Raw genomic sequence first — 14294 nt, 5'->3', positions numbered from 1 at the left:
ACAGAGTAGCATTTTTCCGAAAGTAGGACGTTCAGTGAAATCTCACTACAAAGTGTTATTTGAATGTAATACAATTTGATTTGAATCCCGCTTTTATTGTTACCTACCTATGATGAGCGCAACAATCTCCGATGTCTCAGAACTGATCCTCTCGGGTCGTTTCGTCGAATGAGGTCTGTAGCTATTGGGGGGGTAAGTCTGCTCAGGGGGCAACATTGGAATAATGATGGGGTGGATTGTTGATCTCTCGGTGGTGGTGGTAGTAGTAGTGGTGGTGGTGACGGTCGTGGTGAGTTCAGTGGGTGTGTGTGAAACTATCGTCTCTTGTCTTGTGGTCTGCTGTGGAGTGGTCGTCGTTTGTTCCATTATTTTTGAGCCGATCGTGGAAATGTTAGTGAATATCTGACTGGTTGTCTGGGCTCCTGGTATGGAGAAAGCTTCTTCTGTGCTTTTGGTGCTCGTGTTGTCCGAGGTTGAGCCAGATTCGGTCAGGTCTGGAAACGATAATGGAAAACGTTATAATGACAGTGGAGGAAAGGAAATCAATATTGATATACATGTTATAGCCTTTTCAAAATTTTTGTCTAGAAGCATCCATCACCTCCTTCTCGTGTGTCTTCAATGTTCTTTTTTTTCCTACCTTTAGCTTTAGCTTTGGTGGAAGAACACAAGAGATTGAAGAGAGCCAAAGTGCCAAATGTCAGACGAAACGTTTGGAACTTCAGGTTTCCTTAGTATTATTCGTATTATTACTTGTATCACCCTTCATAGCAGGATCCCTCAAGTGAATACAGAATGCCAAGAATTGAAAAACTTTTTGCCCATCCACCACAAATGTTATCTCCATTTATATAGGTTTACGGTGTCATATCGAACGGATTATAAACATAACCTCCACCGTGCCGCACCGCCATTGTAAATAATTGAAAAATAAGATGATTCCATAAAATTTACCCCCCGTAACAAGATAGCTTCTGAATATCTTCAGCTTCAGAAATGCGTTCTGTTCACAAAAAGATTTATTATCTGGACGAAACGTAGGTGAATGCTGGTCACACAGTATCTAGATCTGGCAAGATACTACTGTAACTAGTTATCGTCAAGCATTTGTGGACGGTTTATCAACAGGGTTACGCGGACCAACGGGTAAAGGGCAACGACTAACTGTCGCCCATATAGGTAGCGAGAGTGGCTTTTTAGACGATAGTGCACTAATTTTTTTATCCAAAAAACGGGGGATTACCACGAAGAAATGGACGCCCAACGCTTTGAAGGATGGTTTGAGTCCCTTCTTTCATGAGTCGAGCCAAATTCGGTAATAATAATGGATAACGCTTCTTATCACAGCCGATTAGTACAACAGCTGCCAACTTTGACCACCAGAAAAGCAGACATGCAGAGTTGGTTAGGACAAAAAGGAATTCCATTTTCTGAAAACATGGTTAAGGCCGAGCTTATGAGTGTCATTAAACAGCATCGTGACAGATATCGCCAGCATGTGGTGGATACAATAGCTCGTGCTAAAGGCATCACCATTTTGAGACTTCCTCCTTACCATTGCGAGTTGAACCCGATAGAATTACTCTGGGCTCAAATTAAGGGTTACGTAGCTCGTGAAAACGTGACATATAAATTAGAACTCGCAATCGAACGGATACGGAAAGAAGATTGGGCTAATGCTGTAGCCCATGTGATCAAGGAAAAAGAGAAAATGTAGAGATTGGACGGGATGGTAGACACTGTTTTCTACCAAATAATAATAGATTTAAGTGTGACTGTATTAGGCATAATAAGAAAATGTAATCAGTTTTACCATTGCCACTAGGTAGCGCCACCTACTATAACAATTTTTACGTAATTACCTATGTGTTTTAATAAATAAAAATATTATTTTGGTACGCTTCTGCAAAGTTGGTAAGAGGATTATCCGTTGGTCACTTAAAGTGCGACGTTGCTAATGAATCACCTACAATTGAAAATTGTTATAGTATAATATATATTACCATTAAGCACCGCGTGTGTCTAAAATATAGAACTACAAGTACGCTCGGAATATGATTTTGTGTCGTTTAATGACATTTTTGTTAGTTTTCTTCGTTCCTTTCGAATATTGGGATATTCTTCAATGCTTTCTTCATACTGCTTTTGCGTACAATGTAAAATACACTTTTAAACTTTATAAAATGTACGTGGACCCCTCTGTTGCAACTATTCCAGTATGTGTATGGCTTTCATTATTGATTTACATGGTCTGATTTTGATACTTTGTTCGTTTACATTGTTCAATACAGGAAATACGGTCTCAACACGGATCCCTGCAGCACACCGCACCCTTACCAGTCGTTTTCGTCGTGGCCTCCTCTGTCGCCTCTCCCGACCCGGACCCATCAGGAATGCAGTCTTCGTCGTCGCACGGTTTCGTTTTGTCATCGCCTTCGGGCTTCTTCGGCTTCTTGGTCGGCGGCGGCTTAGTGGGCGGTACATACACCGGAGTGATGAGGTCGTCGTCTCCTGACCCGGACTCCGGCAGCGGAGGGCACTCGTCTTCGTCATCCCCGTTGCACCCTGAGCCCGCGCCGCTGAAGACGAGGTCGTCTTCCAGGCCGGGGAACCCCGAAGCGGGTGTCTGGAATAAAGGAATAGTATGAAAATAATCTTATGCACTCTAATACTCCTGCACTTGACCTAGTATTCGAACGGACATACGAGCAGAGAGGGCCAAAGAGAGTATCCGCTGGCTGAAACGAGAACCTGCTCATCGATAGATTTGTAACGCAGGACTCAATACAGTATAAGCGTAACCTCTCTATGGCCTGGATCGATTACTGTAAGGCATTTGTTACAACATCGCATGAGACTATTATACATTTGCGCAGATGCCTTGCGGTACCCGACAAAATAGTCCTTTGAACAACTGACACCACTCTGGAGGCTATGCTGTCTAACATTTATTAAACGATCATGACAATAAAAATTGAGTACACAGGAATTATAAAATATCAGATAAATTCAGATAATATATTTATTAATTCCTTTACTAACCTGTTGCATTTTTTGAAGATGATCCTGCCTGTCCATTATTCCAGATATCAACTGTACGTCGCCTCTGATTGAGGCGTGAATATCCTTCTCTGCGGCCAAATCCAAAATTCGTAGTCCATTGACCACTACCCCCGAAATAATACCGGAAAAGGGCCTTTCTATCCTTCCCTTTTTGTTCCATTTTCCTCCTATCTGTATTTGCGATTGACTATTGAACACTTGTAGTTGATGTCCTGTCGAAATGAAGAAAGATTATTGTGTATTGTTCAAACTGAAGATATGAAATTGTCATTAGATGGGTATCTTCTCCTGAATATTATTGTAGATCATGCCCGAAAGAAAGTAACGCCGTCTGCCACTGGTAACTATGAACCAAACGTGACGTAGCTAAGAGCGCGAGAATCCCCAATGTTCCCTGCCGCTCGAGAAGCAGCAAGAACTTCAGCGAAAATTCTACGATGGTCAAACGATTACGATATTTAAACGCAAGCGGCGGGCATATCGACACAGTCAAGTGTACAGTCAATTGGACGTTACAGTGAGGTACGCGAAGTTATCTATTAAGGCGGTAGACATTCAAATAATAGTTGAAGTTTTAGTTGAAATGTTCGTTGTATTTAAAGTGGAATAAAATTAAGTTTGATTATTCAGTGTAGTCAATTATCGATCAACCCACGGGGAAAAAAGTAACAATATACTAAAATCAAGTTACACCTGATATTTCTAGCCCAATATATTTTCCAATTTCATCTGCTTATCGTAACAAATTATGAAGGAAAATCACAAATAGTATTTTTAGAAAAGACTGTTACTGTGGATTGTCACTATTTATGAACATAAACATAACATAAATTTTATAATGACGAAGATGTTCTCAGATAGTAAATGCTTTATAATCATTATCGAAGATATTTAGTAGATAATAACCTAGTGGCAAGAAAACAATAGTTTTTCTCAGGTAATTAATTCTTGTTATCCAAAAAAACTTTATAAATATGACTTATTTAGAACACTAGACTATTCAACTAATATCTATGATGTACATCATAAGATTCTCTACAGTTATTTCCTTTTGGAAGTGGGATTTTGCTACCCCAAATGTAAGTTCACCTTCCTCAAAATGTAGAAAGCTTCTGCCTCATCCTTCTGAAGCAAGTACTTGAAGAGAAGCATCAGTTGATCAAAGGTATGGTGAGTCTGTAATTGTTTGGAATAGAAGAGTCTTCGTTTTTATGGTCGCCTATCGATGAAGCAATCCACAATCTGCTACTCCCCATTCTGCCAAGAATTTAAAATTTTTGACAGATGACGGAGGGTACTAGGTAGTTTCTTCCTCCAATAAGAGTTCAGTCAATCCGGACCCGGAGCTACAGAGTTTTCGAATGTCTTCGGGGGTTATCTGTTCGCACAGTTCAGGCTGTTAAAACTCTACAGGCTTGGAACTGCGCTTGGGTTGAAGTATCTAAGTGGCTGCCAATGATCAAAAGCATTCCTCTAGAAATATTTCCGCTGATCATCAGTTGGCGTTGAAACATATAGGTATTCTTGAAATAAGCGGGTCAGGGTTTCTCTGGTCTTTCGTCATTTCCCTATCTGTATCTGTAGAGTAGGGAGGATGAGTGTAGACTCACAGTACTTAGGCCACATGTGACCCATTTTACATCCTCCCGAGGAGTTGTCCTCCTAGGTCATCGTCCATCCTTACGGTGGACAGGTCACTAGGAGACATCTCTTTTATATTGGCAGGTGTAGGCCAAGACTCGCCGAACACACACTCTCTTCGGCAACCTTGAGGTATCTCACGGTGGCCTCAGCGAGAGTTTTAGAAGGTGCAGCGACATTACTGTCGTTGCGCGGTGTTTTCGACCTTTTTGAGGTTCCCTCCATGGAGGTGCACATGTGAGGGAGCTTTCCTGCAAGGGCAGCCGATTCCTTGCCTTTATTCAAGGCGGAGCTCTTGGCGTCCGCCGCAGGAAGTGCCCTTGCTGTTGAAGTGGAGTCTTTTTGGCCTTGGCGCCGCAAATGCGCTTACGCCTTGGCCTTTGTATCACATCACGAGGTGATCTGCTATGTCCAGCCTCATTCCAAGCGATAGATTGTGGTGGACATTTCTGTTCATCTCCAGCCAGCGCCATAGATTGAGGTGAGCACTGCTTTCCAGCCTCGGGATCGGTTTTTGTTGTGTGTGTTTGTTTTTGTGTTTGTTTCATTTATGTGTGTTCCCACGAGTAGCAGGAAAAAAGGGTGGTCACCTCTGGTAGAGAGAGCTCTGCATTACCAGAGGTAGGCTGATTACAACGAGGTTTCGCACAGTTCCCCAAGGGGATCGTTCGTAACTGCTTATCACCCTGCGGCCATTCAGCTGTCGGCGCGATTCCTTACACCTTAGCTTGGGTAGGCTGGTCCACGGTGGCATGCTTTGCAAAGGCTTTTGGGGAGTTTTAGTTCCCCTCACCCTACTCATTTCTGCCACCGACCTGGAGTCCGGAAACCCCGTCCGTAAGACCACATTGTCTTCCCGTACAGGGCCTCCAGTCCCCTGGCCGTTTCCCTATCCACCACCTGGGGACGTGCTCGATAGGTAGCCCAACCCACGGACACGGAACTTGTTATGGAACAGAATTGAAAATGCAAAGATTGCTTCCTAAATCATAGAATGACTTTTTTGCCAAATTTTCTTGTATATTATATAGATTAGATCGATATGATTATTAATCTTCGAGAAGAAGTTACTCTTTCAGTGGAACGATGACCTTGGAATATTAATCTCAGTAATCAGGACTAATAATGATGCCATGACGAATACAAAATAGTAAAATGAGGGTTACAGGTGTATTTTGAAGGGGAAGAAGGTTTTACCAAGCAATATTTTTGGTAATGTCCTGGTGGAATGGCTTACCTGAGGGATGATTGGTTTGGACGTTGTAATCGTCGACTTGTAGAGTAGAATTGTGACCGTATCTATGATATCTTATAACGTGATATGCATTGTCGTTTACTTTGACGGATATTTCTCCAAGGAGTAGATCGTTCGAGCCCAAGTTGTAAACTACGAATACATTGCCTTCAACCTTAAAAAAGATACGGTTACTCAACTACAAATCCAAAAAGTTTCTAGTCCTAGATGATTTTAACAAAAATTGTTGTACTGTAACTATAAATGATGAATCTGTACTTGTTATCTTCAATTAGTTACGTATCGTTGATTACTCACAATGTACATTTCAATATAATCATTGGAAGTCCCACTGACGATCCTTAGAAGAACAGCTTCAGATTTGGTGGTGACGAGACCAATGGTGATCGTATCCTCTTGCATTTCTGGTCTGGCATCTTCTGGATATGTGTATGTTATAATACCTCGGTTCGGACCAAACTCGTATGATACTGATTCTACGAAAGGAAAAGTCATTTGAATTGATATAAACAAATTCATGATGATGATTCACAATATGGAATTGATTTTGAAATACGCGCTTTGCCACATAGTGGTATCCTCAGTTGAACTGGTACTCTACTGGTCCCCTACCCCTACTGATATTCTTCTGGTAAAGTACCAGTAAACTGGTGCCCTACTGGTTCTCTACTGGTACACTACTGGTGTTCTACTCGTAGAATACCAATGAACTGCTACCCTACTGGTACTCTACTGGTCCTCTACTGGTAATCTAATGGTAACCTACTGGTAGAGTACCTAGGAGGAGATTTCAACTCCAAATCCTATATGTGGAACTCACCGGTGGAACACAGAAGGCGCCAAATTCTATCTGAATGGCTATGCGAGGAAGATCTCTTAGTGCACAACGTGGGAAATGTGCCAACTTTCGTGAGGAGAGATCCTATATTGACCTGATTTTCAGCACCAACGAAATTGCAAAATTTGTGAGCGGCTGGAAGGTCAAAGAAGAAGAGAGTCTGAGCTACCACCAACATATAGTCTACGAGATCATAGGAGAACAGAGCAGAGACACGATCAACGAATGCAAAGAATGGAACAGTGAAAAAAGACTTATAGAAAGTCTTTGAAGAAATTGGACGGAAATTGGACTAATAAAAATTAAAAAGGCTGCTTGTAACAAAATTTTCCCGAAGAAAAGAGTGAAAGGTGATGGAATTCCGGTATATTGGTGGACTGAAGAGGTTGCAAGAAAACGTAAGGCATGTGCTCAGGCTAGAAGAAGGGTGGTAAGATCGAACAGAGGTAATGATGAACCTCAAAAAAGACTGAGGCAAGCTGAATACAAACAAAGCAAAAATGATCTGATGAAAACAATAGTAGGAGCCAAACAGAAAGAGTGGAGATCACTGATAGAAGAAGTAGATGCGGATATCTGGGGAAAGGGCTACCAAATAGTAGCTATCAAGCTTAGAGTCAGACAGCCGATTGGACTTACTGAAGAAGAACAAATAAAATTTGCTAACACGTTGTTTTCATCTCACCAGATTAAAAAATGGGACAGACTACCAACGGCTCCGGAGGAGATACCACCGTTCACAATGGATGAACTCATGGAAGCCAATAAAAGACTAAAAGAGAAAAAAGCCCCCGGTCTGAATGAACTCCCAGCGGAAGTCATCAAAGTTGTCGTTAAGGCACACCCGGAATAATATTTGAGGATAATGAACCTATTATTAACAAAATGGCAATTCCTCAAAAAATGGAAAATAGCCAGACTCGTTCTTATCGAAAAAGGTAAAAGTAAATCGTACAGGTCCATATGCATCCTGAACATCATGGGAAAATTCCTCGAGCATCTGATCAAGGCGAGACTCTTGAGAGAAATAGAAAATAAAGAAATGAAAATCAGTTCGGTTTCCGAAAAGGTAGGTCAACAACAGACACACTGGCGAAGGTACAAAACATCGCAGACCAAGCAAACGAAAGGACTAGCAGAAAAAGGTGCGCCATGATAACGTCGGATGTACAAAACGCTTTCAACTCCGCGCAGTGGGAAGGGGCTTTGAACGAAATCAAAAGAAGAGATGTACCTCCATACCTGTACGATATGATTGCCAGCTACCTTGAAGAGAGGGAGTTATTAGTAGGACACAAGGGAAAAATTAACATCACCTGTGGTGGTCCACAAGGATCTGTAATTGATCCCACATTGTGGAACATATACTATGATGGGGTACTGAATCTGAAGGTCCCTAGGGAAGTTGACCTAATAGGCTACGCAGATGACCTAGCCGTAGTGGTGGTGGGGAAAAATGAAGTGAGTCTGGTAAGAACTTCCAATAGAACTGTGAAGGATATAGCCGAGTGGATGACAGCGAAACAACTCAAGCTTGCCCCTCAGAAGTCAGAGGTAGTACTGCTGGCAGCAGGAAGAAAACTGAAAAGTATTACAATTGAATTGAAGGAAACGAACATCCCTAGTCAAGAATCTGTTGAATACCTGGGAATCCACATGGATCGAAATATGAAAATTGGAGCTCATGTTAGAAAAATAGCAGAAAAAGCGGGAAAAGCATAAGCAACATAAGCAGGATACTGCCCAACATTGGGGGTCCTCAAGAAGGTAGCAGAAGAATTCTACGCTCAGTCGCCCAGTCGATCATGCTATATGGCGCAACGATATGGAAAAGAGCCATGGATAGAAAGGTATATAGGAATATATTACTTAGTGTTCAACAGAAAGAAGCTATAAAAATAGTGTGTGCATATAAAACAATATTAACTAAAGATCTGCTAATGATTGCAAGTACCGCCCCCCATAAATCTGCTGGCGGAAGAGAGAACAATGGTACAGAACAACGTATCGAAAGGGTTAGCAAGGTTACAAATTATGGAAAAAGACGAAACGCAGAAATGACGACAGGAGAAATAACACCGGAAAACATAATAGGGAAGATGCCCAGAAGTATAGAAAACTGGGAAGCCGTTAGTAAACTCTCCAAGACCATCCTGACAAAGAAAAGAACTAGATGAATAACAATGAAGTACTGAAGAAAAAGGAAGAGCCCTGAACCATCACTACAGTCTGCTAATCTGAAGTAATGCCTGAGTTCCAGAGTAGCTTGCTTGACTCATGAGTGGTTTCTTAGTCGGTAAAAATCCGACACTATCTGGTTACAGGGCGACTAGGTGTCTTTCGAAGATTTTTCCACTCGCCGATAAAAAAACCAGTGACCTGGTAATCAATCAAGGCAATTAATTTCTTTCATCCAATTCTAGTGGACTGGAGAGTTTCAATCTGAAAATACTCATTAAATAAAGTGCGATAGTGTATTTCAAGAGAAAATACGAGTCAGTTAAAATTATTAGGGTAATTGAAGGTTTATTCAAAAAAGGTTGATAGTCCCTCAGTTCAACTGGTACTTTACTGGTACTATTCTGGTTGAGCCTATAATTAATGAAGAAAAGAGAATTGAAACTCTCTATGTTTTTTACCACTTTTATTTGTAACTAACGTTACGACAGTTTCATCCTAAAAGGACATTTTCATTCATATACATCGTACTAACAATGATTGATTACATTAGCCCTTACATAATACCACTGTAGGTAATAATAGAGGTACTTAGCTTGATTGAGTACCTGAATTTTGTTTACTAGTGACAATGTGGATATGCAAATATCCACATATAGGTACAAAAATACTAAACTAAAACACAAAAAGTTCAATTTGTTTTCTCACAAAAACTCACCATCCGAACACGTGGGTCCTGTAAAAGAAGTCATATCACAGTCGCAAGTGTAAGAATTCCATTGCTGAACACAAATACCGGCATTAGCACAGACATTATGGCTGCACTTTGCAGATTGACCTAGAAAAGAGGAACGAGAGTCAGGAAAAGTAATATACCCACTTTAAAGGCATCCATTTCATAGCAACTCATTGCCAAGTTGAGAGCAATTTTATCCTTTACAAGATGGAGGTGAATTTCATCGTTTAGATTGGTTATCCATGCGGAATGATTTCGGAAATATACTGAATTGACAGCTTAAAACTGGATGATAAAATCCATATGGCAGATACTTCGTAGCAAATTATTTGCTAACAAGTATGTTCACTTTATTCAATGTGTCATGATGCATGGTTTCAGGCCACCAAACTTTCCCTAACCTTAGTCCCCTTGAGCTATTTTGGCGACCATCTTGTCTTCTGCCACTTTGATTTTTACTCTTGAACCGTATCATTCAATATCTGTATCATGGGGATGCATAAAAATATCATCTATCATTTTTGACAGTTCACCATATTGGATTTAAAGTGACGTCATTCTATTTTCCGTATTCTTTTAAGCAAACCCGTTCATTTGATATCCATGTCATGTGGTGCACGAAAAACTAGTGTGCCTTCTTAAGTGGTTCGCCATATTGAATTAGAGTGGCCACACGTTATTTTTCGTATTCTTCACAGCAAATAATTTTATTGAATCCCAATTTATTTGCTTAGGGAATTAATCTATGTTGGCAAAAGTGCACTCATTCAAATGGCGCTTATTTTGAATGAATTGATTAAGTATCTACTGAAATATTAGTTTCAAGTAGACTCATAAAAACGAAGACTCTAAGCGTCACTTAGTTCGCTTTGTTTTGATGGAAAACAAATCACTCAAGCAGTGAGAATTGCACGATTCCAATAAAAGGTGGCCTTGAGCCGAAATTGCTTCTTTCGAACCTCGAAATCAAATATAAATCCAGTCGTTGATGACAAAAACAAACGAATATGGAGTAGCACATTTGTTCAAAGTTCGGTTAGACTCCGTTAATTGTCTTCGTCAAAGCACTTCATCAAATCACTTTCAGTAAACATGGACAACAATGGCGAACAGGTGTTTCAGAAATATACAATTATTGGACTAGAGGCTCTGGAAAAACATGGGTATGCCAAAAAAGTGGGAATTCGACGGGTGGTATTATATTGACTTCGACTGTGGGTTGTTTGAAGGAGAAGAGTTGAAAAAAGAGCATATACATAAACAAGTTCTCATTGAAACCAAGACTGGTTTGATGACAGTCAAAGTCATTCAATTTCTGCGGATGCAGAAATTCTTGTAGTAATTCTGACCTTGCCGCAAAATGGTGCTATAATTTATTTCAGTCATCAATAGATCTTCAATAAATGACGTTGCGAATTAAATTATTGATTAATGAGAGCACAAAGCTACGTAAGTTGAGGTTCGTTGATATACTGGGATTGTGTTTAATTTGAAAAATTATCATTGCTGTTAATAGACTCGTTCTGTTGACGTAGCCTTTATTAGAAATATACTGTCAATATATAGATAGATGACATAGAACGGAGTTCTAATATATATGTTCCATGATCCTTTGTACTTTGTTTTTTATATATAATATAATAAAAGATGGTTGTGTTAATTATAAATGTATTTAATGTGGATAAATGCAATACAGAAACGCATTAATCTTATCAGCCTTTGCTATTTGAATTGCTCATTAGGAATTGAGTGGATTGTGGTGATGGTGTGTTTTGAGAGAGCACCAAAAGTGATGACTCGAGTAAAACGTTATATATATAGCTAGGAACAGTCTGTAAAATATTCAAGAAACGATATGAACCACAAAGAAATTGAAAATAGACGTAAAAGAAAGATGTGCGACAAAGTAAACAATTGATTCAGCTGAAAATTTTGTCATACTTCAGGGTCATAAACACTAACATAATAAGAAAAAGTGGATCATCGAAGTCGCGAAATTAAAAAATTCCCTTCATTTTCTGAACTCACAACATATATCATATCTAATATAAAAACAGCGTGACTACTAATTTGGGAAATAAAATATTATTCAGATACAGAAGTTCGTCAGAATCGTAACATGATCCAAAGCAAACATGTGCCCACATTTCTTTTCAAATACTGAAAAATTGAATTGATTGCATAAGATCCGGCAACACTAGTTCTATGAACGACGCGACGTCTATTTATGGTGAGTAACGACGCAGCCGACTTGTAACGTAAATAACTTGAGAAAGTGTTTCAATGTGACGTAAATCGGTTGAACTTCGAGTACTAATTCAGCGGTATGTACATTTTGTTCGCAGAAGAAATTTAACACATATCCTCGTAACGATTTAAACTGTTTTATTCGCATTCAAACGAAAATAGCGAGACATGCAAGTAACTCAATGGGCATTCCTTCCATATTTTGAAAATGAAAGTAGATTCAATAACTTGTAGCCTAAATGAAATGTTGCCCCAATGAATGTGGCTCAAATTTAACCTAGATAGGATGTAGCTTGAATAAAATGTAGCTTAACTGAAGCTCAAATAAATGTAGATTTAATAACATGTAGCCCAAAGAGAATGAAGCTCAAATGTTGCCCAAATAAATGTATCTCAAATGATGCCTGGATAGGGTGTAGCTTGAATAGAATGTTGCTTAACTGTAGCTAAAATAAATGAAGATTTAATAACATATACCAATTTAGCAGTATGTACATTTTGTTTGCAGAAGTCATTTAATACATATCCTCGTGTTTTATTTGCATTTGAACAAAAATAGCTAGACATGCAAGTTACCCCTTCCATATTTTCGAAATGGATATAGATTCAATAACATGTAGCCTAGATAAAATGTAGCTCAAATCTTGCCTGAATAAATGAGGCTCAAATGATGCCTAGACAGTATGTAGCTTGAATAAAATCGCCGAATGTAGCTTAACTCAAATAACATGTAGCCTGGAGAGAATGTAGCTCGAATGTTGCCTAAATGAATGTAGCTTGAATGATGCCTAGATAGAATTTCGCTTGAATAGAATGTAGCTTAACTGTAGCTCAAATAAATATAGATTCGATAACAAGTAACCTAAAGAGAATAAAGGTCGAATGTTGCCTAAATAAATGTAGCTTGAATGATGCCTAGATAGGATGTAGCTTAAATAGGATGTAGCTCAAATATATCTACATTAAATAACATGTAACCTAAAGATAATGTAGCTCAAATGTTCCTAAATAAATGTAGCCTAAATGATGCCTCGATAGGATGTAGCTTGAATAGAAAGTAGCTCAATTATAGCTCAAGTAGATGTAGATTTGATGAAATTGTAGTCTAAAAATAATGTAGCTTGAATGTTGCTCAAATGAATATAGCTTAAATGATGTCTGGGAGAATGAAGCTTGAATGGAATGTAGCTCAACTGCAGCTCAAATGTAGCTGAAATAAATGAAGCTTAAATATTTCCGGAATGAGTGAGGCTCAAATAATGCCTAGATAGTATGTAGCTTGAATAGAATCGCCGAATGTAGCTTAACTCAAATCAACAGCATGTAGCCTGAAGAGAATGTAGCTCGAATGTTGCCTAAATGAATGTAGCTTGAATGATGCCTAGATAGAATTTCGCTTGAATAGAACGTAGCTTAACTGTAGCTCAAATAAATATAGTTTCGATAACATGTAACCTAAAGAGAATAAAGGTCAAATGTTGCCTAAATAAATGTAGCTTGAATGATGACTGGATAGGATGTAGCTTAAATCGGAGGTATCTTAACTGTAGCTCAAATAAATCTACATTCAATAACATGTAACCTAAAGAGAATGTAGCTCAAATGTTCCTGAATGAATGTAGCCTAAATGATGCCTCAATAGGATGTAGCTTGAATAGAAAGTAGTTCAATTATAGCTCAAGTAGATGTAGATTTAATAAAATTGTAGTCTAAAAATAATGTAGCTTGAAAGTTGCTTAAATGAATACGGCTTAAATGATGTCTGGGAGAATGAAGCTTGAATGGAATGAAGCTTAACTGTGATTAAAATGTAGCTGAAATAAATGTAGCTCAAATTTAGCCGAAATGATGCTAGAATACTTTCTAGCTCCAATTGGAGAACTGATCTCAACTAGTATATTTGATTGAAAAATACCCCTACCTTCACATCCCGACGTGACTAACGAGCTATGCACAACCGCATCCTCCATGATATTCGGCGACTCCCCATTGAGATCCAAACCGGCGATGCACCCTTCAAAGCCGTGCCTGGACTTGATGTCGTCTTGGGGGAGCAGCGCGTACAAGTCCTTGTAGACGCCACCTAGGTACAGGATGCCGTCGAGCTCCAAGTTGCCAGTGCCGAAGTTTGCCGCTATGACGATGTCGTTGTCCACCATCAGAGTATGCTGTTTGACGGAAGGTCTCCTGATTCCAACCGTATGCCACCGGTTATCGTTGAGGTGGTCGCGAACTGTGTCACGAAGAGTGACAGTTCCGTCACCTAAAAATAATGATAATTATATTTAAAGAGTTTACCGTTCGTTCACAGTGATTCAGAATTGGATCTATTCGAT

General features: G+C 39.4%; 1 protein-coding gene across 3 annotated transcripts in view; it reads right to left on the bottom strand.

Moving 5' to 3' along the window:
• The window catches only part of Nrx-1 (Neurexin 1), a 208289-nt gene that overhangs the window by 3582 nt on the left and 190413 nt on the right, over positions 1-14294 (bottom strand). For all 3 annotated transcript variants that reach the window (XM_074176497.1, XM_023171873.2, XM_074176498.1), the window contains 7 exons: positions 13880-14221; positions 9694-9813; positions 6257-6435; positions 5942-6113; positions 3043-3275; positions 2338-2626; positions 108-494 (listed from right to left, as the gene is read on the bottom strand). In XM_074176497.1, the coding sequence (XP_074032598.1) occupies positions 108-494; positions 2338-2626; positions 3043-3275; positions 5942-6113; positions 6257-6435; positions 9694-9813; positions 13880-14221 (1722 nt within the window). The remainder of the gene's footprint in view (positions 1-107; positions 495-2337; positions 2627-3042; positions 3276-5941; positions 6114-6256; positions 6436-9693; positions 9814-13879; positions 14222-14294) is intronic.

Source organism: Leptinotarsa decemlineata, unplaced genomic scaffold (genome assembly GCF_025532065.1).
Source record: "Leptinotarsa decemlineata unplaced genomic scaffold, Ldec_3_MD MMD2_tig00001719_RagTag_RagTag, whole genome shotgun sequence".
In the NCBI taxonomy this organism is placed as follows: Eukaryota; Metazoa; Arthropoda; class Insecta; order Coleoptera; family Chrysomelidae; genus Leptinotarsa; species Leptinotarsa decemlineata.
Note: the sequence above shows the minus strand (reverse complement) of the source record. Positions and strands in the feature narration are given on the sequence as shown.